This window comes from Diutina rugosa (genome assembly GCF_008704595.1).
Source record: "Diutina rugosa strain CBS 613 chromosome Unknown scaffold36_size135536, whole genome shotgun sequence".
NCBI classification, from domain to species: domain Eukaryota; kingdom Fungi; phylum Ascomycota; class Pichiomycetes; order Serinales; family Debaryomycetaceae; genus Diutina; species Diutina rugosa.
The window spans coordinates 4544-29845 of NW_022995205.1; the positions used below are offsets into that span (position 1 = coordinate 4544).

At 50.6% G+C, this 25302-nt stretch overlaps 11 protein-coding genes across 11 annotated transcripts; 8 read left to right on the forward strand and 3 right to left on the reverse strand. All coding sequences in view use genetic code 12, as the record gives it.

Moving 5' to 3' along the window:
* Nucleotides 1-789: 789 nt before the first annotated feature.
* Nucleotides 790-3537, forward strand: PMR1 (Ca(2+)/Mn(2+)-transporting P-type ATPase; the record flags this gene model as incomplete). Its single annotated transcript, XM_034158088.1, has 1 exon — nt 790-3537. One exon carries the CDS (start codon nt 790-792, stop codon nt 3535-3537), a length of 2748 nt encoding a protein of 915 aa, XP_034010015.1.
* A 663-nt stretch (nt 3538-4200) lies between these two features.
* On the forward strand, nt 4201-5517 carry DIURU_005140 (uncharacterized protein; the record flags this gene model as incomplete). The annotated part of the gene is made up of 1 exon (XM_034158090.1): nt 4201-5517. The coding sequence occupies one exon, from the start codon at nt 4201-4203 to the stop codon at nt 5515-5517; it is 1317 nt and encodes a 438-aa protein (XP_034010016.1).
* Nucleotides 5518-5770: 253 nt separating this feature from the next.
* DIURU_005141 (uncharacterized protein) lies at nt 5771-8002 on the forward strand (the record flags this gene model as incomplete). The annotated part of the gene is made up of 1 exon (XM_034158091.1): nt 5771-8002. The coding sequence occupies one exon, from the start codon at nt 5771-5773 to the stop codon at nt 8000-8002; it is 2232 nt and encodes a 743-aa protein (XP_034010017.1).
* A 1721-nt stretch (nt 8003-9723) lies between these two features.
* On the forward strand, nt 9724-9981 carry DIURU_005142 (uncharacterized protein; the record flags this gene model as incomplete). The annotated part of the gene is made up of 1 exon (XM_034158092.1): nt 9724-9981. One exon carries the CDS (start codon nt 9724-9726, stop codon nt 9979-9981), a length of 258 nt encoding a protein of 85 aa, XP_034010018.1.
* Nucleotides 9982-10055: 74 nt separating this feature from the next.
* THG1 (tRNA guanylyltransferase) lies at nt 10056-10850 on the reverse strand (the record flags this gene model as incomplete). The annotated part of the gene is made up of 1 exon (XM_034158093.1): nt 10056-10850. The coding sequence occupies one exon, from the start codon at nt 10848-10850 to the stop codon at nt 10056-10058; it is 795 nt and encodes a 264-aa protein (XP_034010019.1).
* A 389-nt stretch (nt 10851-11239) lies between these two features.
* Nucleotides 11240-14743, forward strand: RPA135 (DNA-directed RNA polymerase I core subunit; the record flags this gene model as incomplete). The annotated part of the gene is made up of 1 exon (XM_034158094.1): nt 11240-14743. One exon carries the CDS (start codon nt 11240-11242, stop codon nt 14741-14743), a length of 3504 nt encoding a protein of 1167 aa, XP_034010020.1.
* A 1472-nt stretch (nt 14744-16215) lies between these two features.
* On the forward strand, nt 16216-17358 carry DIURU_005145 (uncharacterized protein; the record flags this gene model as incomplete). Its single annotated transcript, XM_034158095.1, has 1 exon — nt 16216-17358. One exon carries the CDS (start codon nt 16216-16218, stop codon nt 17356-17358), a length of 1143 nt encoding a protein of 380 aa, XP_034010021.1.
* Nucleotides 17359-17606: 248 nt separating this feature from the next.
* Nucleotides 17607-19142, forward strand: DIURU_005146 (cytochrome P450; the record flags this gene model as incomplete). The annotated part of the gene is made up of 1 exon (XM_034158096.1): nt 17607-19142. The coding sequence occupies one exon, from the start codon at nt 17607-17609 to the stop codon at nt 19140-19142; it is 1536 nt and encodes a 511-aa protein (XP_034010022.1).
* A 261-nt stretch (nt 19143-19403) lies between these two features.
* DIURU_005147 (uncharacterized protein) lies at nt 19404-20564 on the reverse strand (the record flags this gene model as incomplete). The annotated part of the gene is made up of 1 exon (XM_034158097.1): nt 19404-20564. One exon carries the CDS (start codon nt 20562-20564, stop codon nt 19404-19406), a length of 1161 nt encoding a protein of 386 aa, XP_034010023.1.
* A 1592-nt stretch (nt 20565-22156) lies between these two features.
* Nucleotides 22157-23644, reverse strand: DIURU_005148 (uncharacterized protein; the record flags this gene model as incomplete). The annotated part of the gene is made up of 1 exon (XM_034158098.1): nt 22157-23644. The coding sequence occupies one exon, from the start codon at nt 23642-23644 to the stop codon at nt 22157-22159; it is 1488 nt and encodes a 495-aa protein (XP_034010024.1).
* A 374-nt stretch (nt 23645-24018) lies between these two features.
* DIURU_005149 (threonylcarbamoyladenylate synthase) lies at nt 24019-25089 on the forward strand (the record flags this gene model as incomplete). The annotated part of the gene is made up of 1 exon (XM_034158099.1): nt 24019-25089. The coding sequence occupies one exon, from the start codon at nt 24019-24021 to the stop codon at nt 25087-25089; it is 1071 nt and encodes a 356-aa protein (XP_034010025.1).
* Between the last annotated feature and the right edge of the window lie 213 nt (nt 25090-25302).

Genomic DNA, 25302 nt, shown 5'->3' on the forward strand with positions numbered 1-25302 from the left:
CCCCCCCCACCATGATGTAATCGTGAGGCGGAAAGAGGATCGGAAGACATAAGTCCGACCCACCATGTACATACAACCAAGACATAGTTCATTTCAAAACACTGAAACAAGAGAATTTATCACCACGGACTGCTTATCTTGGTTATCTATCACAATACCCGTGGCGGGGCTTGATGATGCATGGCTGCGTCAGCGAACCCTGGGCAATTTTCGGATAAACCTTTAGGTACGATATAGTCGTTCCGATTTACGTAGGTACCGTGGCAAGTTCGATATAGCCACCAATTTATCGATCTTCTCCGTCTACCAAGTTATTGTGACGGGACTCGTAATTGTTGTCTTTGTGCTTGGCGGGGCCACTTTGGCGGCCACACTCTCTCCCCTATCGCTAGTCAGTGCGACCACACAATTCGCACGGGTGCCTATATGCTTACGAACACAAAAGCTGATAAACGCCGACTCGAGCGCAGGGCGAACAAATCAACCACGTCGCCGCGGCATAGCCCCAAAAAAATTAGGGCCCACAAAACCCACAAAACCGGGCCCATCGTCAACAATAGTCTATAGACAAAAGGCGAACATTTCGTAGGAGTTTTAAGGTGAACACCCATAAATTAAATATGCTTAATTTCCATATATCATCCCCGTTGGTCCCAGCAAGCATTGTTGCTGGAGTCCTCCTCTCCGGCGTCCGCGGTGCGCGTTCAGTGCGCGCGTGGCATCAACCAGAGGGTACAACTTTTCCACCCGTCACCGAACGCCGACGCTCCATTTCCTCAGGCAAAATCGATGAGTGACAACCCGTATAAGCAGCGGGGGTCGTCCCCGTCCGGAGGCAGCCACACCGTGTCGCTCCAGCGGTCGCAGGAGACGGTGGCCCAGGTGGTGGCCGACTTGAAGACCAACGCCCACGACGGGCTCGACTCCCCGGACGACGTGCTGCAACGGCGCCTCATCTACGGCGACAACGAGCTCCACGGCGAGGAGCCCGATCCCATGTGGAAAAAGTTCTTGCAAAAGTTCTACGAGGACCCGTTGATCTTGCTTCTTATCGGGCTGGCGGTGATCCTGTTTTGGATGGGCAACCGCGACGACGCCATCCTGATCACGTTGGCAATTTTCATTGTCGTCACCGTGGGTTTCGTCCAGGAGTACCGCCTGGAAAAGCTGTTGGAAGCATTGAATAAGCTTGTCCCCGCCCTGGCGAAGTTGACCCGCCATGGCAACAGCCAGGACGTGTTGGCGCTGACGCTTGTCCCGGGGGACTTGGTCCACTTTGGCCAGGGTGACAGAATCCCCGCCGACGTCAGAATCACCGAGGCCGTCCATTTGACCATCGACGAGTCGAACTTGACCGGGGAAACAACTCCGTTGAGAAAACAGGTGGACCCGGTAAACGGCGACCACCCGGTGCTGGAGAGATCGCTGATTGCGTTTATGGGTACCCTCGTCCGTGACGGCCACGGGGCAGGCATTGTCGTCGCCACCGGGGCCGACACCGAGTTTGGCCAAGTGTTCAAGATGTTGAACCTGATTGAAAAGCCTAAGACCCCCTTGCAACAGGCGATGGATAAGCTTGGTAAGGACTTGCTGACATTCCTGTTTATTGTCATCGGGGTTATCTGTCTTCTTGGTGTGCTCCAAGGCCGTGAATGGTTGGATATGTTCCAGATCTCGGTGTCGTTGGCCGTCGCCGCTATCCCTGAGGGTTTACCGATTATTGTCACCGTCACTTTAGCTCTTGGTGTGTTGAGAATGGCTCACCGTAAGGCCATCGTTAGACGGTTACCCCTGGTGGAGACTTTGGGCTCCGTCAACGTCATTTGCAGTGACAAGACCGGTACTTTGACGCAAAACCACATGACCGTGACCAAAATATGGACCACCGACTGTAAGGGGTCGTTCAACACCCCGTACTTGAACGTGGAACGCCTCGACGACAACACGCTTGAACACCAACAAACGACCAACATCAAGCGGCTCCTCGACTGCGGCAACATCTGTAACAACTCTCGTTTCTCCAAAGAGAGCGACAAGTGGTTGGGCAACCCGCTGGACATCGCGTTGATCGAAGTGCTCCCGCACTTTGGCCACGAAGACATTAGAGGCACCAAAGTGAGATTCACCGAAACGCCGTTCTCGCTGAGCCGCAAGTACCAGGCGGTGGGTGTCCACGGCGGCGACTCTGATAAGCCGGAAACTTACGTCAAGGGGGCTACCGAAAGAGTGTTGGCGATGTGCACTAAATACTACGACGCTCAGGGCCAGGCTAAAGAGCTTACCCAACAGGTACGCGACGAAATCATGGAACGCACCTCGGGGCTCGCCCTGGAAGGGTTGAGAGTGTTTGGTTTCGCTGAGAACCTGCTCAAATTGAACATTGAACCCCACGATTTGATCTTCTGTGGTCTCACGGGTATGAAGGACCCTCCTCGGGCGAATGTCGCCTCCTCCATCGCTAGATTGATGAGTGGTGGTGTCCACGTGATCATGATCACCGGTGACGCCCCCACTACCGCCATCGCCATCGCTAAACAGATCGGTATCCCCATCATTAACCCGGACCAGCTGGTGTTGACCGGTGGCCAATTGGACAACATGTCACCTGAACAATTGAGTCAGGCCATCCAGCACGTGCTGGTGTTTGCTCGTACCACTCCCGAACACAAAGTGTTGATCGTTAAGGCATTACAACACCGTGGTGACGTAGTGGCAATGACCGGTGACGGGGTCAACGATGCTCCCGCATTGAAGCTTGCGGATATCGGGATTGCTATGGGCAAAAACGGTACCGACGTGGCTAAGGAAGCCGCCGATATGGTGCTTGTTGACGACGATTTCTCCACGATTTTGGCCGCCATCGAAGAAGGTAAAGGTATCTTCTACAACATCCAGAACTTCATTTCCTTCCAGTTGTCGACGCTGATTGCTGCGTTAACCCTCGTGGCGTTGGCTACTCTTTTCGGCTTGCCCAACCCGCTTAACGCCATGCAAATTCTTTGGATCAATATTTTGATGGACGGTCCCCCCGCTCAATCATTGGGTGTGGAACCGGTCGACCCCGAGGTGATGCAACAGCCGCCACGCAAACGCAATGCCGCCATCTTAACCCCCGCGGTGATCAAACGAGTCATCCAGCTGGCCACCGTCATCATCATCGGTACTATATACGTGTTCATCAAAGAGATGAACGACGGCGAAGTCACCGCCCGCGACACCACGATGACGTTCACCTGTTTCGTGTTGTACGATATGTTCAACGCGTTGGCGTGTCGCTCGCTGACCAAGCTGGTGTTTGAGTTGGGGATCACCTCCAACAAAATGTTTAATTTCGCGGTGCTCGGGTCGCTCTTGGGCCAGCTATGTGCGATCTACGTGCCGTTCTTCCAGAGGATCTTCCAGACGGAGGCGTTGCACTTGAGCGACTTGGTTAACCTCACCATCCTCACGCTGCTGGTGCTCATCGTCGACGAGGTCCGCAAGTGGTACATCCGCCGCCGCGCCGCCTCGGGACACTTTGCCGACTACGGCGTGTAAAATAATAGACGTAGATATACGATTAAAAGTCAAACGAATACAAAAACTATGAATAACAACTCCAGAGGGATCCTGCCCAGAATGAATACCTAGAAGTCGGCCCTTTCAGAACGAAAATTGCTTCATCGTCCTACTCTTACTATTCTTCTACATTTCAGTTTTGTTTATGATCATCATTTTGTTTGTAAAGTCCTTGTAGGCCTGGATATATCGGATGGCGGTGGCTTCGTATAGGGTTCACACGGTGCGGGCAGGCAGTGGGCATGACAACCACCGCGCTATACGGCGTGATCACAATGGTGAGATTATCCAAGGATATGAGGCCTTAACCAAATCAATTTGACTTTTATGATTGGATATTGAAGGTGTGGTGACCAAAATAGACTCTTGAATTGCTTGCTTCGATGATTTCTTGTTGGTTTGAGTCACATTTTGAGCGTCTTTTCGCTCGTACAAGTTTGACGATGACAACAATGGGGTCACCCGCTGAGAGGCTATACGAAGATGACCACTTAGTATGAGGGAAGCTTTGGTTGAGATGTTATTTTTCCTTTACACCTCATTTACTCAACGTCTCCGCCAACAATCGGCTAATAACCCAACCGAATTGACCGGCTCCTACTGAATTTATTGACTACCGCTTTCTTTGAAGCCTGAAACGCCATGGTTGACGGCAAACTGAAGGGCAAAGACTCTAATCAGCAAAAGAAACGGAAATTGATGTTTGACGTTTTGGCCAGTGACATCATCATCGAGATCCTCAAACATTTGTCCAAAAACACGATCATGAACTTCTTATTATGTGTGCTGTCATGGGATATGGGTGACAACAACTGGCGAATCGCTGATGATATTAGAAGCTTCCTCTTCCGCCTAGTGTACGTGCTCCCGCCTGGGAAGGAATACAACCCTGACTTGTCGACCGACTCCTCCGATGACTGGCTTGTGCTCACCGATACTCAGTACCACAATCTCGTGCTCCACGGGTTTGAATGGCCAATGGGGCTTACCTTGATTGAAGGGACGACGAGGAAGTCCTGGAAACGGTACCATAAGGCAAACCCTAACTACATGTCGGTAGAGATCACTGCTATTCCCCGCACATCCCCCAATTACTATGAAGGACACTCATCTCAAGCTGGCATCCCTTCAAACTACACCGCAACCAATATCTTGGGATTAAAGGGACCGCGAGTGTTTGACCACCTTAAACAATTCCCCAATTGCCATCTTGAACGTTTGGTAATCGAGGACTATATTGAAAAACCCAAGTACCCCATGGATATCAGAGTGGACAGTCTCCAGCTTAACGGACGCCACCCGGGTATTCACAAGATTGTTGATCTCGGCTCAGTGAAACAATTATCCATTATGACGCTTGGTGCCTACCACGACGATGGAATCCTCAAGTACCGCCTGCAATTGACTCGATTGACTGATTTATCCGTGCTTGCGGGTGTGGGGATCCGTAACTACGAGTTCGATATGATTTGTGGCCTTCCGAAATCAGTACGGCATTTGGTGGTAGTTGTGGACCACGTTTACGAAGAGTTCTTCCACGACGCGTTGACGATTGCCGGGTTCTACCCGAAACTTGAACACCTAGAGTTGACGTGCCGCGTCGACTCGATCACCTGGCCACGAGTACGTACGTGTGTGGCCAAACTCTCCCACTTTGAATGGATAGAGGTGGCGAGACATAAGTTGACCAACTTAAAGACTATGGTGTGGACGGAACAAGGGGCGAGAAACTATACGTGGTTGACAAATGTATTAGTCAATGACGACAACACCCTTAACGACGACGGTAACTCCAGCGACGACGTGGAGTATGGAGGCTACTGGGCGAGTGAGGAAGATCTGAGCGATGACATTAATGACAATCTGAGCAGTGACGACAAAGACGACGACGACGAAAAAGAGCTGGGCTGGGCTCTGTTTGACCAAGCATTGACCCACTGGATCACCACTGGGTTTTAAACTAAGAGATAATTAGTAATAAGACAAAGAAATTGAGATACTTTCACACCCTACAGTGCGTGCTTACTAGATTATAATACAAATATACTTCCAGGAGACACAGATTAGGCCTTCAACTAAGCTGGAACCAAGCCTCAAATCGAAGGTGTTTCAAAACTAGACGAAGTTCATTTAATCATTAGATTTGTTGTGTGGGCGCCACTTGCCGTTCTCACATCAGTCTTAGTTGGCTGCGCCGCACGGTAACTGCGGGATGAGTGGAGACGTCTCCCAAATAATCCACGGCCAGGCAACGGTGCCGCAAGTGATCGAGCTCATACCTACCGTATGGCCTCTGGCAGACGAACCAACCCAATTGGCCATTGTCAAAAGTCTCCAGCTGGTTCTGGGACTCGGCACTGCCACCACTACACTCGGCCTCCAAACTGACCCCACCGCCGCCTACCTGTTCTTGCTGGTAGTGGAACGACTAGTGGACAATCTAGCCGCCATTCCCATCACTACGGCGGCGGAAAGGCGAGAGTTTGATAAGCTTGTGTGGCGTGGGAAGGTGGTTTCGGTGGTCAATGAAGTTTGCGTGAAATACTCGTTAACTACGCTGGTGTCATTTGCTAATCTTATAAGTCAGTTGGGTCAATTACAACTGGGTGAAGATTATGTGGCCCTGGTTCTCCTGCTGGATTCTTCACTGCTTTTTAAATGGGGGTTGACTACCACTAAAAATTGGCAGGTGCTTGTCTCGGCTTACGGCCGTCTTAACAACGTTACAAAGACTCGATTCACTCAATCAATAATACGATACATGAGTGGTTCAATCAATGAAGCTACCGCGTCCGCGTGGGCGCTGATTTTAGCATCTTTTTCTCCGACAGTGGATGTGGCTACAACTAAGCTTATCGTCGATGTCGGGGCTACACTCCCGTGGTCACTGGCGCGCTACTTGTGTGCTATTACAACTCCATTCATTAATAGTGGTTTATTGGGCAATTTAATGGCATTATGGCTGCCTCATGAGTTTGTTGCTTCTCAGCGAGTTCACACCTGTTTACTCGTATACTTGGCGTATAATACTTCCAAGGAAGAGGTAGTACAGTTAATGCACTCTCCGGAGTTTGTTGAAGGTGTCTCCTCCCACTTATCGCTGCTTACTCCTCTGGTGAAACAACTAGCCATCTCCTTAGCTAACAAGCTCAGTGACATTACGGGAGTAAATCGCATCTTTGAAGTCGAAGGCGACCCAGATATCGATGCTCTCGAGCCGTTAACCATCGACAAATTGACCATTGATGAAGCATTGGTCGCCATCAACACTACTGACAACAAAGTGGTTAAGACGTCAACCGGCCAAACTGTGGCTACTACCACTCCAGTATCGGGTCTCACGTTATCCCATAAGGCTACCACCACTGCTCGTCCCCGTTTCATCAAAGATTTAGTGGACTACTTAACTGTGGACTCGCAAAAGAAAGACGCTTACGAAATGGTCCGCACCGCGTTGGAAATTGGACCCACGTTGATCCGCCAGAAACCCAAAACTGAAGTAGCATTCTACGCTCATACTCTATTCAAAGATGTTGTTGGCCTCGGCAACCAATTCAATGACGACGACGTTGTTCAATGGAGATTACAAATGCTCATTGCCATACTAGTCAAGTGTCCCGAAACCGTACCGTTAGTGGTGAAACTACTCGCTCAGGGAGATTATTCGTTGCTGCAACGGATGCAAATGCTCACTGCCTGTTCGATGGCGTGTCGCGAGCTTAGAGGGCTTGATGACCCTGCCACTACTAAAGCTTTTACTCCTAAAGAATTCCCTAGTGAGCGCCTACCTGCACACATTGATGCCCTCTACCAACAGAAAGCTCTTGCTGATGTACAGCAACAGGTGATGGGTCACCGCAGTCAACAAGCCCGCGATGACGTCACCGACTCTGCCCTCAGTGGAGCGGGTAAAGTGGTACGGGTGCTGAAACGGCTCGAGCACCAACGCCAATTGCAAAACCAACCGAAAAACCTGTTTAGTCAGGTGAGCAACCGCCAGTTCTTTTTTCCTTTACTGGCGTTATGGCATGCCGTGGATGGCCGGGTCGATCTCGGTGATTATTCTGCCATTTTCATTGGCCACTACGTGACGACACTCGCGTTGGTATTAGCCTGTGGGTTCCCTCTGAACGATTATACCGAGGCCACTAAGGAATGGTTTGGTGTGGCTAATGATTTAGCCGCGCAAAAGGTCACTGATGCTCCCGTGGTGGAAGCAGTGGCCACGGGAGTCATGGTGGTGGTTGATTCGCAAGATGCCGAGATCTTGGTATCGCTTATCGGGCCCGAATTGGCACTGGTGTCGCAGTGGTTGATGCTGGTGTTTGAAGGAATCATTGATGAACGAGTCAGACTGGTGGTGGCAGGAGCCTTGATGGCGTTAAATGAGATTAACACGCAGTTCGAACGTAGCTTGGCCAATCAACTTAACGGGTTCTACTAGGTTGTATATAGGAATATAGTTAATCACGATTTTAAAGGATTGTGTCATGTGCATATCTTGTCATGCGCCTCAATTTTGTTGCGATCATGAGAATTTTTGGCAAATGTTGAAAAATTCCAAAAATAGTATTGATCAAACATCAAAACAATCACTGTTTGTATATTAGAAAATTTAACAGTGTTTTGGAATTACAATTTGTGTATAGCTCTTTTCCCATTAGGGTTGACTGGAAGTCAAAATCGTCCCAACCAACATTTGCCTTCACAAGCAGAAGCAACTGCGTATTCAACTAGCACTTAATCTCTATGGTCCTGAAACGCATCGTTCATGTTAGTAGTAATCTTCCTTCACTGTTAGCCGTTTATATTTTTCTAGAACACTCCCAAGATAGCCGTGCCTATTATGAACAAGTGCCACCAAGAACAAAAGCCAGATTCGGCTCATTGAGTTATCAACACTGGATGGTTTTGAACTCGACTAGAGTGTTTCGCCAAACTCTGTCAATCTCGGAACATAGCCGAGTACATTAGGGGATTTCTATGGTGAGAGCTCGCAGCTCAACTGTAGCAGTCTAGAATTATCCGTCGATATTAACACTTGATAATCATGACGAATTTACGCTGGACTTCGATTGGGAGAAGGCGAAATTTAAGAATTGTCTGCTTTGAGGTACCGCTATCCACACTGTCTGATTGAGAATCTAGGTGGATCTCGATAACCTATGCGGGACCTACATTTCTGTCCATTTTCGTATTTTCCTGTTTTCCTTTGATCTTGGACGATTTAGGGTGAATGGCTACCCGTTTTCGTCGCGCGTTAGTCAGGTACAAAAAGGCACGGAGGCGGCCGGCGACATCGACGAATAAACCACCGGGAAATAACAAAAACATACGTGTCATACATTGTAGACGAACGTTGATTTTAGATAGCTTGATGTGACCAAGTTCACTCCATTGTAGCTCTCATTTGATGGGGGCTTGGTACCTACTTTATGTGCACTTCATAAGAGTTCAGATTTATAGATGGAAGCGGAATAATCTTGCTGTCGGGTGTACAATCTAGACGAAGATGCACGTCGACAAAATAACCTTTGATTGGAGTTTCCCAGTATCACCTGTGAGGTGAAACTGAGCCCGTTTCGCTTCATGATAGCCATTAATCAAGGAGACAAAAGCGGTTATCACAACACGAAGTAAGATGCAAATCCATCAATGCCCCATATACTCAACACCAATGGTCTAGGAACTACTACGTTACTAATTCGGCTGGACCCTGTGCCAATGGGAGCGGTTTCGTGTTGGATCGTCGTCGCGTAAATAAGGCAATCTCACCAACAGGGGTGCCGCTGTGCCAAAAACAGACACGGTTACGTCGAGATTCTCTGCTCTGACGACGCTTAAGCTTGGTTGAAGATTTGCCTTTGAATAATCAAGCCATTCGGTGTGATCATTGGCGACTACACCCTATATCTAAGTATCTACAATCTTACGGAATCTGATCGTCATGATGTAGATAAGCACAATACTCCTCACTCTATCTATCACTATCGATACGGCGGATTCGGCACGGCAGAACGTATGCATGTTCGTGTTTTCGTCCACGCTGGCGACGCCTCACTTTCCAAACGAATTCGACAATGGAACATAAGCAATTGACCCCATCTTTACTATAAATACAGCCCCACTTCCCTCCTCTCTTTCCTCATCACTCACTCCCTCACCATGCAATACAAGACTCTTACCACTCTCGCTATCGCCTCGTTGGCCGTTGCTTCGCCCATGGCCTGCCAAGACGGCTCGTGCCAGGAAGGCGGTGTCATCCAGGGTGGCCAAGGTGGCGGCAGCCAACAAGGCGGTGGCTCCACCACCATTGTTGAAGAGGAACAGGGTCAATCTAAGTTGAACAACCCCTTGGGTCCCGTCGGTGCCATTGCCGCTGCCATCTGGGGGTGTGCCATGTCGATCTTGGGCACCGCCTAAGCGAGTATATACCAATACCACAAATCAACAAAAAACTCCAAACAAATGTAGTATACCAAGATTCTCCTTTGGGTTTATTCAAGGTAGGGTCTCTGTTGCCAAAAGTCATCCTTGATGATGTCACAATGGAGGGTCTTAATCTCAGCTTTGCGCCGTTTCTTCTGTTCCCTCTGCTTCTGACGATCCAGTAATTGCTCCTGCTTCTCAGGTTCAGTGATCTCTCTCACCAATACTGTCCCCTTCTTATACATCTCCGGCTCATTATTATAGTTGATGCCGAACTCCAGGAACAAGATCTCGTTCTTATCCGCAGCTAGAGTGCCCAGAAGCCTCTGTTCCGCTTGTTGAGGGGTCAAGTTTCCTTTTTGCACCAATGTCCAGAAGGTGGTATTGTATAAATTGTTAATATGGCAGTCGGCTTGTCTCCAGCTGAAATAGTCCTTAACCACTTGGAAATTGGGGTAGACCACTGCCCGACAGTCGAATTGAGGTAACCGTTCGTGGTCAAGCGGTTTTTCGGGGAATAATTGTGTCCACCAGTAGTAGTACTCGGTGGTGAACGCCAGAGCGAAAGTGGTGATAAGCTTCATCTCCCGGCGCTCATACAAGTCACACAGCTTTCTAAGCAAGAACAGGTACTCGTCGGAGTCGCCGTAGGCCATCAGTACGTCGGGATACTTCGTCATCACCAGCAAAGCCGCCTGGTTCATCACGTCGAGCGCCTTGGCGTCGTTGGGCTTTTCAAAGCCATAGTGGGCCAGAAACTTGTGGAACCCCTTACCGTCGACTCGAAGGACAATATAGGTATCGGGGAGAAGCGGGTTTTCCCGCTCAAACAACTTGACGTACTCGAACCGGGAGTTGGCCATCGCGGGTAAACGATGAAGAGTGTGAGACTAAACGCGGTGAGATCATGTCGTAAAACAAACAATTGATTGTGAAGTAACTAAATAATGTTGAGGAATTTGATTGTAAGAGCATTTGTAATAGCGATTTGATTGTTATTGCCAGTAAGAGGGAAGTGGCAGAGAAGAGGTCACAAGATGAGGGGCAGAAAACAATTGCCAAAAATACACTCCACTATAATAGTGTCAGTGATAATCAAAACAAATGAAATGATTGTCAAGATGTTTGAGTGGGGTGATCACCGTTTATCAGCATATCGCCACTAACGGGTTAGTAGCCTGCTGCACCGATGTTTGTGCCCCCGACCTCATCGCGGTGCGAAATTGTCACCACGAACCTCATCGCATCCACCATGACCCGGGCCCAGTTTCGGACGCTCGAGCGTGAACGGCGCTTCCAGAACCCGCCCAAGGACAAGCTGGCGTTCCCGCTTCTCCAGCAGGCGGTCCAGCCCCACATCGGCTCCTTCGACGCCCTCACCAGCGGCCCCGACGGTGGCCTTCTCAACGTCGCCGTCAAGGATATCGGCGCCAAAACAGTGATTGCCGCCTCCTCCGACTCCAAAAGAGGCAACAAGTTGTCGATCTGGGTCGACTCGGTGCAAGTGGGGAAGCCCGAAGCCAACACCCTCGACGCCGCCCAGACGGACCGTCGCATGATGCCCTCGGAGGCCAGAGAGAGAATGGCGTCGTACCGGGCGCGGATGTCGTTAAGAGTGAAGTGGAAAGTCAATGATGGCGACGTCCACACCGAAATCAGAGAGGCGGGGTTGCTCCCGATCATGTTACAGCTGAACCGGTGCCAGTTGAGAGGGATGCTGCCCGAGCAGTTAGTGCAAGCCAGAGAAGAGCTGGACGAGTTGGGTGGTTATTTCATTGTCAACGGGATCGAGAAGCTCGTGAGAATGCTTATTGTCCAACGGAGAAACCACCCGTTGGCTCTTATTAGACCGTCGTTCGCTAACCGTGGTAACTCTTATACCAAGTACGGGGTGCAAATCCGCAGTGTCCGCCGTGATCAAACGTCTCAGACTAATGTCGTCCACTACTTGGACGATGGTAACGCTACCTTCAGATTCTCGTGGCGCAAAAACGAGTATTTGGTGCCTGTGGTAATGATCTTAAAGGCCCTCGTCGAGACGAACGACCGCGAGATCTTCGACGGCATTGTCGGTGCCGACACCGGCAACTCGTTTTTAACTGATCGTTTGGAATTGTTGTTGCGTACGTTCAAGCAGTACAACTTATACGGCCAGCAAGAAACCTTAGCCTATTTGGGTGACAAATTCAGAGTGGTGTTTGGCGCCGCTGACGACGAGCTGGACGTCGCCGTGGGGCAACAGGTGCTCGACAAGATCGTGTTGGTCCATTTAAAGGATAACCGCGACAAGTTCCGCATGCTTTTGTTCATGATCCGCAAGCTCTACTCGTTGGTGGCCGGCGAATGTGCCCCTGATAATCCCGATGCCGCCCAGCACCAAGAGGTCCTCCTCGGGGGGTTCTTGTACGGGATGATCATCAAGGAAAAGATCGACGAAGTGTTGCTGAACTATAAGCTCCAGATCACGTCGGACATCAATCGAGGCATGGCCGTCACCTTCAACGAAAAGTACATGAAACGGGTGTTTACCCGAGTGTCGGAAGACGTCGGGACTAAGCTCCAGTACTTCTTGCTGACGGGTAACTTGATCTCGCAATCGGGGCTCGATTTGCAACAAGTATCCGGTTACACCGTGGTTGCGGAAAAGATTAACTTCCACCGGTTCATCGCCCACTTCCGGATGGTCCACCGTGGTTCGTTCTTTGCTGAATTAAAGACCACCACCGTGCGTAAGTTGTTACCGGAATCGTGGGGGTTCTTGTGTCCTGTCCACACCCCCGATGGTTCGCCGTGTGGTTTGTTGAACCACTTGGCCCACAAGTGTATTGTGGCCACTGAGGAGCTGGACGTGCTGGGTGTCCCTGCTGCGTTAGCTGCGCTTGGTGTGTCCCCTGCCTCGGCTCACGCCGCTGGTCCTGACGTCGCCTGTGTCCAATTAGACGGTAAGATCGTGGGTTGGACTCTGCACGCTCAGGCCAAGATTGTTGCCGACACCTTGAGATTCTGGAAGGTTGAAGGGTCGCACAACTTGCCTAGAGACCTTGAAATCGGTTACGTGCCCCCTCTGACTAAGGGTCAATACCCTGGTCTCTACTTGTTCGGTGGTATCGCCAGAATGATGAGACCCGTCAAGTACTTACCCACCGGTGAAATGGACATCGTTGGTCCCTTTGAACAAGTGTACATGGACGTGGCCGTGGTCCCTGAAGAAGTGGAGAATAACGTCCACACTCACGTCGAGTACTCGCCCACCAATATCCTTTCGATCTTGGCCAACTTGACCCCGTTCTCCGACTTCAACCAGTCGCCGAGAAACATGTACCAGTGTCAAATGGGTAAGCAAACCATGGGTACCCCCGGGGTCGCTCTTGTCCACCGTTCCGACAACAAGTTATACCGCTTGCAAACGGGGCAAACTCCCATTGTTAAGGCTAATTTATACGATGATTACGGCATGGACAACTTCCCCAACGGGACTAATGCCGTGGTCGCGGTTATCTCGTACACCGGTTACGATATGGACGATGCCATGATCATCAATAAGCTGGCTGACGAAAGAGGGTTTGGCTACGGTACCGTATACAAAGTTGAGAAGGTTAATGTGTCTACTACCAAGAGACACGGGGAACCGATCACCTGTCACGTTGGTTTCGGCGAAGACGAGTGGCCTGAGGAATGGCGCAACTTCTTAGACGAAGACGGGTTGCCCTTGATCGGGACCAAGGTCGAGGAAGGCGACCCCATCTGTGCCTACTACGACGAGACCGCGGGGCGCACCAAGGTCAAGACCTACCACTCGCTGGAACCGGCGTACATCGACGAAGTCAAGTTGCTCCACCCGGACAGACACGACACCGAGCTCCAGATGTTCACCATCAAGTACCGCGTGACGAGACAGCCGATCATCGGGGACAAGTTCTCGTCGAGACACGGGCAGAAGGGGGTGTGTTCGCGTAAATGGCCCGCGGTGGACTTGCCGTTCTCGGAGCTGGGGATCCAGCCGGACGTCATCATCAACCCGCACGCGTTCCCGTCGAGAATGACCATCGGGATGTTTGTCGAGTCGCTTGCCGGTAAGGCCGGGGCGATGCACGGGATCGCTCAGGACGCCACCCCTTGGAAGTTTTCGGAACTGGACACTCCCGCCGACTATTTCGGTAAGCAGTTATTGGCTGCTGGTTACAACTACCACGGTAACGAGCCGATGTACTCGGGTGCCACCGGGGAAGAGCTCCGCTGCGACATCTACATCGGGGTGGTTTACTACCAGAGATTGAGACACATGGTCAACGATAAGTTCCAGGTGAGACTGACGGGTCCCGTCAACTCGTTGACGATGCAGCCGGTTAAAGGGCGTAAGCGTCTGGGGGGTATTCGTGTTGGTGAAATGGAAAGAGACGCCCTCATCGGGCACGGGACCCTGTACTTGTTACAGGACAGATTGCTCAACTGCTCCGACTACACCCAGCTGTCGATCTGTCGCCAGTGTGGCCTGATCTTGACCACCCAGACGTCGGTGCCCCGCGTGGGGCTGATGGCGCTGGTGCGGTGCCGCAGATGTTCGGTGCCTTTGGAACTGTACCAGCAACGCCACGGCTACGCTCCCGAGCTGGAGATCTGGGAGGACGGCACCGGCACCAAGTTTGTTGGCGGCGACAGCACCACCACGGTGGCGATTCCTTTCGTCCTTAAGTACTTGGACTCGGAGTTGTCGGCCATGGGGATCAAGATGACCTACAACGTTGAACCAAAGTAAAAACTGCATGATATCATATATATATAGAAAAGTGAAACAGAAATAAAAATTGAATTGAGTAATCTTCGAGACGTAGCCAGATGATGGTTATCCTGGTCCCAAATAACCTTTCGCAGACCGCCAGTAATTCTTTCGCACCCGCCAGGAAAACTTTCGCAGACCTCGAAACACACAAGGCTTAATGGTCACGCCTGGTAGCCCTCCAATCGGCTCAACTTGACTACTATAGTGAACACTCTCTTGTAAACAACCATGGTTTGAATGAAATCATCAGGTACAATCCATTTTGATAGAGAAAAGGAGGAGCCCTATTGCTGGAACCAACTGCTACAAACATGACCAAGTGATCCGTTGTCCAGTCCTTCGCTAGTAGCTTAATTCTAGAAAGAGAAAAGTATTGATGCTGAATCCACTCATTGGTAATAGTGATCGTTGTTGCGAGAGCCATCACCTCAACTCAGGAATGTCAAATCAAGCAAACACACTTCATTGATCTAGCAATGACGAGTAAGGCTAGCGTCACAAAACCGCCCCGATCATATTGATTAGTGCCTGAAAGTTCGACACGAGTGGTGGGGAAAGATCCCTGAATAGAGATAACAACGCAATCTCCGTGATAACCACATCAGTAATCGGCAACATATTGCGATCAGGGGATAAACGACATTATGAAAACTCTAATCGATGTTCATCCCCTTTGATGACTAAAGTGTCCCTGGCGATTGTGGTTGTTATTGGTTATTTGGGGGCATTGCTATTGCCGATCATGTGATTTGCCGTCCCCATAGTCTCGGACTCCAATTGTTGCGATCGCTATTTCCATTTTTGGTGGAGTTATCGGAGGTCGTATTTGGCAATGCCCGACATCCTCGACCATCAAGCATGACAAGGCGTAGCCGAAGAAAAGGAACTAAGAAATGCCAAAAAGGGATAGTAGAGCAATATGGTCTAACATCCTTCAAAACTAATGATTAGAGGAGAGAACGGCAAATCCACCTCAATAATGTTTTTATGTCACATCGAGGACATGGTCTACGAGAAAGAACGAGCTGGCTAATCTCCGGATTGGACGTCGACGCAGGGAGTCGGGGGGTCGGGGGCGAGCCGTCACGACGCGCCGGCGACTAAAACCTGCGCCGGCGACTGACTCCCCTGCCGGTGATTGACGCCAGCTCGCCAAAGGCGGAACAATAGATGCTCCGCCAGGTGCGTTTGGTTATCTCCGGTCATGACATGATTTCCGTCAAGTGCAGCCAGCCACCTTAGGGAGTTATAGTGCGAACGAGCTAGGGAAACATCGGTGCTGCAAAGATCTACCAGGCGATGACAACGCCATCACCATTGACAAATGTAGAACTCCGAAGTCAATGCAGGCGTGTAGTAGTGTCAATTGGTTAAATTATGATATCATGTTTCAGATATAGTGGTTAATTTACTTTATTTATACCCCCCCTTGTTTTCTTAATCCCATCATGGACGACATCCCTCAGCTCGTGGAGGAGCTCCCCCCAGACTTCCACTACACCCACAAGGAAGACACCGCCGAATTACCGGTCAATGTCGACAAGAAGATCCCCATCACCATCATCACGGGCTACTTGGGCAGCGGCAAGCTGACTCTCCTCGAGACGATATCTAGAAACGCCCAGGGCAAGCGGCTAGCGATCATTCTCAACGAGTTTGGCGACAGTGCTACCATTGAAAAGAGTGTTACCATCAAGGACCAGGCAGACACGGTGGAAGAGTGGCTTGATTTGGGCAACGGGTGTCTCTGTTGCACCGTCAAAGACAATGGCGTCTTAGCCATCGAACGGCTCGTGGAGAAGAGCCGGGGCAAAATCGATTACATCTTACTTGAGACCACAGGGATTGCTGACCCTGTACCTATTGCCAAGATGTTTTGGCTTGACGATGGGCTCGCGCTGCTGATCTATATTGATGGTGTGGTTACGGTGGTGGACAGTGAGCACATTGTGCGGTGTTTAGACGATGTTGGCGGTCACTGGCATCGAGAACACGGCCACACGAAGCTGGCCCAGGGAGTGGAGGGAGAGGATGAGCCGGAGGACGTGACCACGGCTCATTTACAGCTTGCGATGGCCGATGTGGTATTGATGAATAAAGCCGATAGAGTAACTCCAGAACAAATGGAAGCAGCGGAAACCCGGGTGAAAGCCATCAACGGGGTCGCTCCGTTATACCCCACGCTGTTTGGCGATATCGATTTGGATAAAATCTTGGATCTCCACGCGTTTGAACAAACGAGAGTCGACGACCACCCAGGCAGTTTCCACGACGACCGGATCAACACCGTGACCCTTGAGTTCCCCTTTTTAACTGAGGACAGCCAATGGCACGGGTTCGAGAAGTTTCTCCAGGAAATCCTTTGGGGAGACGAGTTTGAAATCCATAGAGTGAAAGGGCTTGTGGTACAAAAAGATGAGGACGATAAGTACCACGTGGTTGTCAGAGTGATCCAGGGAGTCAGAGACACTTACGATACCCGTGAGGGGGTGCTTTTAGAGGGAGTTTCTGAGAATAAGGTGGTGTTTATTGGGAAACAGTTGAGCTTAGAAGCTTTGCAAGAGAAGTTGGCCCTGCATATAACTTACTAAAATAAGCTAAACTCCCGTGACGTGCGTCTGACTATAATCACCCGCCACGCACGTCGCGGGCTTTTCGGAGCCGGGGCAAAACCTGGAGTGCAGACCCGGCATCTAGCCCTCTTCGCCGCCCCCCTCAATTTCGCCGTCTGGCAGGGCAACAACGGTTTTGTCTCTACCGCAGGCCGACATGACGTATCACATGTCAAGCGGGGAATGACATATAAAGCGAAAGAATCCTGTAATACATCTGTAGAATCATGTGGTGGGTATACCTCTTAGGAGCGCTCGTCGCCTACGTGGTGGGGTCGAAAATCCAGTTGTGGCACTTGCGCCGCAAGTACGGCGCCAAGGACTTCCAGTATAAGGACTCCGACGGCGTGTTTGGCTTCTACATGTGGTACCCGTTGATGCAGGCGAAGAAGACCGGTGATGCTGTCGACTACGGTGAATCGATGTTCCACAAAGACGGTGTTAACAAGCTTACGATGTCGCAGAAGGTATTGGGAAGAACTTTAATTGTCACTAAGGACCCCGAGAATATTAAGCTGGTGCTTGCTACCAATTTTAACAAGTACGCTTTGGGTGAGCGCCACGAGTTCTTGGCTCCTCTCTTGGGTGATGGTATTTTCACTCTTGATGGTAACGGGTGGAAACACCTGAGAACGATGTTGAGACCTCAATTCGCTAGAGAACAAGTGGCCCACGTCAAACTGTTGGAGCCTCACGTCCAAGTGCTTGCCAACCACATTAGAAAGGCTAAGGGTCAACCGTTTGATTTACAGGAATTGTTCTTCAGATTGACGGTCGACTCGGCTACGGAATTCTTATTTGGTGAATCGGTTGAATCTTTGAGGGATGAACTGTTGGGCTACTCCAAGGAACTGATGGACAACATCCCCGGTAAGCGTCAATTTGCCGACGCCTTCAACACCTCGCAAAACTACCTCAGCAACCGGGCGTTGCTCCAGCTGTTCTACTGGATGATCAACCCGAAGGAGTTTAAGGAGTGTAACAAGATCGTCCACGAGTTCTCGGACTACTACGTCAACAAGGCACTCAACATGCTGCCGGAAGAGCTTGAAAAGGAGTCGCGGGGCGGCTATGTCTTCCTCTACGAGTTGGCGAGAAACACCAGAGACCCCCGAGTGTTGCGTGACCAGCTGTTGAACATCTTGTTAGCCGGTCGTGACACCACTGCGGGGCTTTTGCTGTTCATTTTCTTGGAATTGGGGCGGTCGCCGGCGACGTGGAACCGTTTACGAGAAGAGATCGAGACCTATTTCGGCCTCGGCGAGGAAGCCAGAGTCGACGAAATCACCTTCGAATCGTTGAAGCAGTGTGAATACTTGAAGGCAGTGATTAACGAGGCGTTAAGACTTTATCCCTCGGTGCCCCGTAATATCCGTTACTCGACGGAAACCACTACTTTGCCTAAAGGTGGTGGTCCCGATGGCCAGTCGCCTCTCCTTGTGCCCAAGGGAGCCGGGGTGCTTTACTCGGTGTTTGCCATGCACCGTGAGCCTCTGATCTACGGTAAGGACCTGTACGAGTTTAGACCCGAACGGTGGTTCGAGCCCGAGACCCGTAAGTTGGGGTGGGGGTTCTTGCCGTTCAACGGCGGTCCTCGGATCTGCTTGGGCCAACAATTTGCCCTTACCGAGGCGCTGTACGTCACCGTGCGGTTGATCCAGATGTTCTCGAAGCTCCACCGCGTCGACACCACCTACCCGCCGAAGAAGGCCACCCACTTGACGATGCTGGTGTTCGACAGGTTGGACGTGACGATGACGTGATGATATTTATAGTAAATCAATTGTATTTCGCAAATGCGTAGCCACCAACGGTATATATTCTCATCCCCTGGTAATCACTGCAACGTTGCAATGAGGTAGAGGATTATTAGTTGCAAAAGTCGAGGTTAACTCCCTAACTATACACATTTGAGAAGATTTTATAAAGAGATCTAAGGTGTTTGTGATATCATACGGAATTGCTTGCGATTCATCTAAAAAGGGGCCATATTAAAAACTAAATATACTCCTTACACTCCTAATCTAAAGGCCAACGATGTTCTCCTTGTCGGTGTAGTTGACGGCGGAGATCAACACCTGGTTGGTGTCGTGGTTGACGGTAACATAAGCACTTCTCAAGAAGGTGTCACCCAAAGTAGCCGAGTTCTCGTCAGGGGTGCCCTGGATACCAAACCAGTACTTGCCCGTGGGTTGGTCGTTGTCGTCGTACTCCTTGAACACCAAGTCGGCCAACGGCACCTTGATTTCGGCGTCGTCGAACCAGTACGACACGTACTGGTCCAGGGGCTGGTTCGGGGTGATGTAGTACCACTGGGCGTCGGCGTCGTAGGTGAGGCCAGGGATATTCAACGCGTTGATGGCGTCGTAGGGGAGGTAAGTTAAAGTGGTACCGGTGTCCAAGATCCCGCCAAACGAGCCAAACGAGTCCCCGTTAGAGGCCGACAACTTGGAAACGACAATGCCATCATAGGGAGCATTTTCGTCAGTGGTGGAAGGGGTGATGGTGGCCACTGGTCCTTTGACTTTGGCAAGATCACGGCCACCAAAGGTGATGGTACCAGTAGGTTTATCAGGCTGGTTCAAGTAGTACGAGTAGCCGTTGGAGTTGGTGTAGCCTTCGTCCTTCAATTTCTGAGGGAAGTTAGCGTAGGACTGGCCCCTTTGGCGGTAGGGGGCCTCGTTCTGCACCTTGCCCACACCCAAAATGCCGTTTTGGATGCCATCAGTCAACTCGACATCGGTGCCCAAAGCCCATTGCAAGTCCTTGACTTCAACGCCGTTGTCAAGCCACACTGACGAGGTGCCAAAGTCACCTTGCACCGTCAGGTGGTCGCCGTAACCAATTCTAAACGGCTCGCCGTTCTTGGTGAAACCAGCAGTGTCCTTCAACTTCGAGGCGTCGACCCACAAGTCCGCGGATCCGGTGTCCAACACCAATTGCAACTGCTGGTTTTCGTCAATCAAACCGAGATTGATCAAATATGAGGGGCCATTGGCGAAAAGCTTAACGTTTTCGTCGTTGACCTTGCTGTTCTTAGGGGAGGGATTACCAAGAGGCGCGGGCTTCAACGGCTTGGGGTGAGTCTTCTTGTTCAAGGTGAACGAGAGCGGCTTGGGAGCCTGGTCTCTCACCACCAAGGCAGCGGCAAGGGAGATTAAGAATGGGTAAGCAATGGAAACCATGGCAGAATTGAATACTTCAAAAGTGATGAATCATAGCTTTTTATATTCAACTTCGATCGCGGTAAACGTGGGAGACTCCGTCCTACTCCCATTGTGGTGTGAACTGTGGCGGGATGCGCTTGTGTCGTCTGTCGGAGCCGTACCAAAGTGGTACCCATTGTTCTCTGACCTCCGCACGCTCGTGTGGCACTAGATATCATATACGACAATTAAAGCGACTAGTGTCGTATTAGCTTACTGATCCGAGGTGAGGGAAGCAGGGTCTGACTCCAACCGGTATATGTCAAAATGCGGAGCGTAAGGGGGCCTGACGCTCGCAAATGTCTTGGCTTACTTCAGACATCGCGGCCACATCGGTTCCATCACCAGGGCTGCCTTATCATTTGAGGCGGGAAATATCGATCCTCCGGTGATTATTTCCCCTATTCCTGTTACCATGTGCCACCCACAACTGCCATTTTTAGCATCACCAGCACAAAACACCACACACCACCACCACCCCCTTCACGCTATTGTTCCCACAACTGTGGATCCTCACTTTGAAGTTTGTGATCCCGATATTCATTGCGATGATTGATGATGTGACATAAGGAGGGAGTTATTTAGTGTTGAGTGGGACCCGTAAACGTTAAGGTTGACTCAATTGTAATTGCAATGTAAATTGTCTGACACTTGTCGGCCTCGAGATATCTCAGACAATTGATACGCTGCTAGTTTGATGTGTTTACGTAAACTGCTGGCCGATATTTGTCATTGACAAGTCTATAACCGACTCGTGTTGTTGAACCTTACCTTGTAATTTCCAATCCACCTTCGGAATAACCAACAAACCTCAAATGGGACTGGTCAGAATTTACAAAAGGTACATGGCATTCAATCTTTTCCAACAGGCAGCAGCCGTCCAACTTGGCTTTCAGGTGTGTCCGCGAGCGTCGTTTATGATGGTCGGGTAAATTCTTAGTGTCAGGGTAAATACTTTGAGTGGTCGGGTAAATTTGTCGTGTGGTGGGGTTTTGGGGGTCCCAGTAATACAAACTGGCAAAATGAGTAGGGGAAGTAGTAGTTAGCGGATGCCGAGGGATGAGAGAATACGGTAAAGCAAGTAGCAGAGGGCTTCTATTTTAGAGAAGAAGTTGAAGGGAAAATATTAAGCGATCAAGTACCAGCCCGACATCTTTGAGGTGAAGATTTATGCGCAATTTCCGTCGCAATTCATCGCCCGACACTTTCACATCAGATGACACCGACGGGCCATCCCAATTTCTACTGCGTCAATTGAGGATCGTAGATGGTTAGCCACCGCAAACTTCGACTTAAACGATACTCCTTTGAGACGGAGACAGCGTTTGCCAGTAACACTTCTAAACGATACAAATAGTCTAGCTGGCCGAAATCAATATTATCTTCAACTGATGCCTCTATCGACAATCGCTTCAACGTTGAAGGGAGCCGGGGTTTAGTTAAGGGACGCTGAGCCACAAATTTAAGGCCATCAATTCAGGCGAGTGGCAGCTGAAGCACCAAAGGCCAAACATTCATAGACTAATGTTTTTCACGAACAGCTGGAGGAAGCAGCAACCAATAGAGTAGCTTCATGGTGCGCCAATGTCACAAACGAGCCAGTGGAAAGTCTCAATTACTCGGCAGAATTGATTGAAGGTATCCATATACGAAGGATCCGGCAGCGTGTAGCATTTATGATACAATGCGCTAACCAATTCGTTACTGCCCAATCTTATCGAGACCTCGCTGGAGGGGGAAGCTTTGACGTTGCCGGACTCGAAGAATCGCAATACTGCTGCTGTATCCAACACCCACGTCACAGCTTCGGAAAGTATATCGAGGTGGTTGTCGATTTCCAGTTTGGTTTCGTTGTATAGTAGGCACTTCCACCACATCTTCCCCGCCGAGTACACCGAGGCCAGCACCACGCCGGCGATGTTAAACGTCCCCGACTTGCAGGTGAGGGTGCGCGACGTCTTCAGCCGTCGCTTTCGTGGTTTAAAATCCATGCCGTGGTCGGGGGTTTGCGCCACAAAGAGCATCACCCGCTGCACCATTCGCTGGATGAGGAGATGGGGGTGGTCTGAAAACGAGAATAATTTGGCCACCACTTCGTTGATGTCGTGACGAGTGCTGTGGGAAATCTCTGCCAACTCGTTTAGCCTCACCTCCATCCACGTTTTGCCCCTGGCGATCTGGTTGGCAGTCATGTTCTCACACAATTTCTGTTTATCATCGAACCGAGACCAATCGAACTGTGCCGGTATCGGTTCTTCGAGACGAGGTCCCCTCGAGGGATCAATGTTAAACTTCTTGATGAATGCCGCCACTTGAGGGCGGTCACAAAGATGGACGACGCCGTCGCTAGGATAGGTAAAATCGATGTTCATAAATCGCGTGGGACGGCCATACTCGCCCACCTCAAATGTAGCCTGTCTCAACTGGTCGACGAACCAGGTATAGCTGGAATCGTCTCTAGATGCCACCAATAGCTGGTCGTTGTTAACGGCAACGATCAACTGGATAGTACCCTCACCGAAGTGGGTATACACCCCCTTAGCGTATTTGGTGGTGATAAGACCAATCTTCTCGAGCGATTTGTAGAAATAAGCATACCAAAGAGGCACGGCTTGAGCCCATCCCATGATCGCTTTGTTGATTTTGGCAAGCGATACCGGCTTGTTTTCGGCCACGACCGGGTGGATAATGCCCGCCGGCTTAGCCTCCAGGTAAGCGTAGGCCTCGACGTCAAGCTCGGCGTATTTGAACGCGTCCTCGATCTCGAGGTGGCGGATTTCGAAGCGGTGGTCGACGGCGTAGCTGAGGACAAACCGCATCATTTCTCGGGTCAACACGGGGACAGAATTGTCGTCGGTGGTCAGCTCGAGCCGGGCTAGTGGTGGCGCCGTGAGGAGGTACCGCTGTTCGCCGTTGGGCCGGTCATGGCGGCGCCACTGCAACCGCACGGCGCGGCGAAGCTTGCGGCGTCCCTCGGCGGTGGTGGGGTCGATGCTTTCGCTTTGGGAAAGCACCTGGAACCTCTCAATCGCCGCCTGCTCCCGCTCCTTCCACAGCATCCGGAGAGTGAGCTAGTGGCAAGTGCGATTCCACAAACAGCAATGACTTGACTCTAATGAGAGAGTAGCTGTTGAAATTGAACATAACAGGTGTTATGTTGGTGTCAATAGGACCATAGCTCGGTCAGAGAAGTATAAGGTGTAATTGGCACAATACAGGGCACTGATAGACATAATTCAATTTATGAACAGTTCCCTCTATCAATATTTCACCATGGGTCGGTTTCCAATTCTTAGCCAAAGAGTTGTCACCATTATTCAAGGTGTTTTCATTATTTGTGGTTGGTGTGGGGATGATGGTAATTGATTATCTTAATGCGCCGAGTGATTGTCCTGCACAAAGCGCGCCAAACCTCATCGAGCGCATCGGCCTGATGATCAAGGCAGCGATGAAGACGACGGTGGCCAAAGTCAGGCCCGAGCTGATCTCGTTCAATCCGTTGGTGGTTTCCGATGCTACCACGTTGTCGCATTTGAACCAGGCAGCGGAACTTATCCGCACCAACCAGGTGGTGGCGTTCCCCACGGAAACCGTTTACGGTCTCGGAGGCAATGCCCTCAGCGATGACGCCGTTAAAGCGATCTATGCCGCCAAAAACCGACCTGCCGATAACCCGTTGATTGTTCACGTGGCTCTGGTGGAACAACTTCAACGGAAACTCCTCCCCCCAGACTATTCCATCCCCAATTGTTATAAGGAGTTATTGGCGAAATACTGGCCGGGCCCGTTGACCATTTTGCTTCCCGTGCTCCCTGGGTGTCCTGTAAGCACTCTAGTGACGGCAGGACAGCCTACGTTTGCCGTACGAGTGCCCAGTCACCCGGTGGCTCGAGCCCTTATAGCGTTAAGTGATACGCCTATCGCTGCCCCTAGTGCCAATGCCAGTACCCGACCGCTGCCTACACGTGCTAGCCATGTTGTTCATGACCTAGATGGTCGCATTCCGCTTGTAATTGACGGTGGCTCGTGTGGTGTTGGTCTCGAACTGACAGTGGTCGATGGCCTTGTGGAACCTCCCCAATTATTAAGACCAGGCGGGGTACTGCTTGAACAAGTCCAACAGTACTGGCCGTCAGTGATTGTCGCCAAAAAGACTGCGGGAAAGACCGAGGCGGTGAGAACTCCGGGGATGAAGTATAAGCACTATAGTCCTACGGCCAAAGTGTGGCTTACTCAGGATTATGATAAGGCTAAACAGTATGTGCAAGACCATACTGATTTGAAGGTGGCAGTGCTTTCCACACAAACATTCCAGGAGATCGAGGGGGCTGCTAACTATGCGATGGGCACCACACCGGAGGCGATAAGTCACAGTTTATTTGCTCTTTTGCGACAGATGGACGACGAGGGGGTGGACGAAGTGATTGTTGAAGCTATTGACACGTCAAATGGGGGATTGGCGGTGATGAACCGGTTGGAAAAAGCCGCTGTAGGCTACCTTTAAAATGAAGAGTTGTGAGCCCGTGGCATTGAAAAACGCTGGCCAAATTTTGGCGCGCAGATCACGTGGCCTGTTGCTGGATAGCCGCAATTTCTATTCATAGCGAAAATGTGATCGTTTTGGGAAAACAGGACCCTGGCGAAAACCTTAACGTGTCCTCATCAGCACCCATCACAAGAAGATCCCGTACGATCGACAAAGATGCAGGTCCAAACA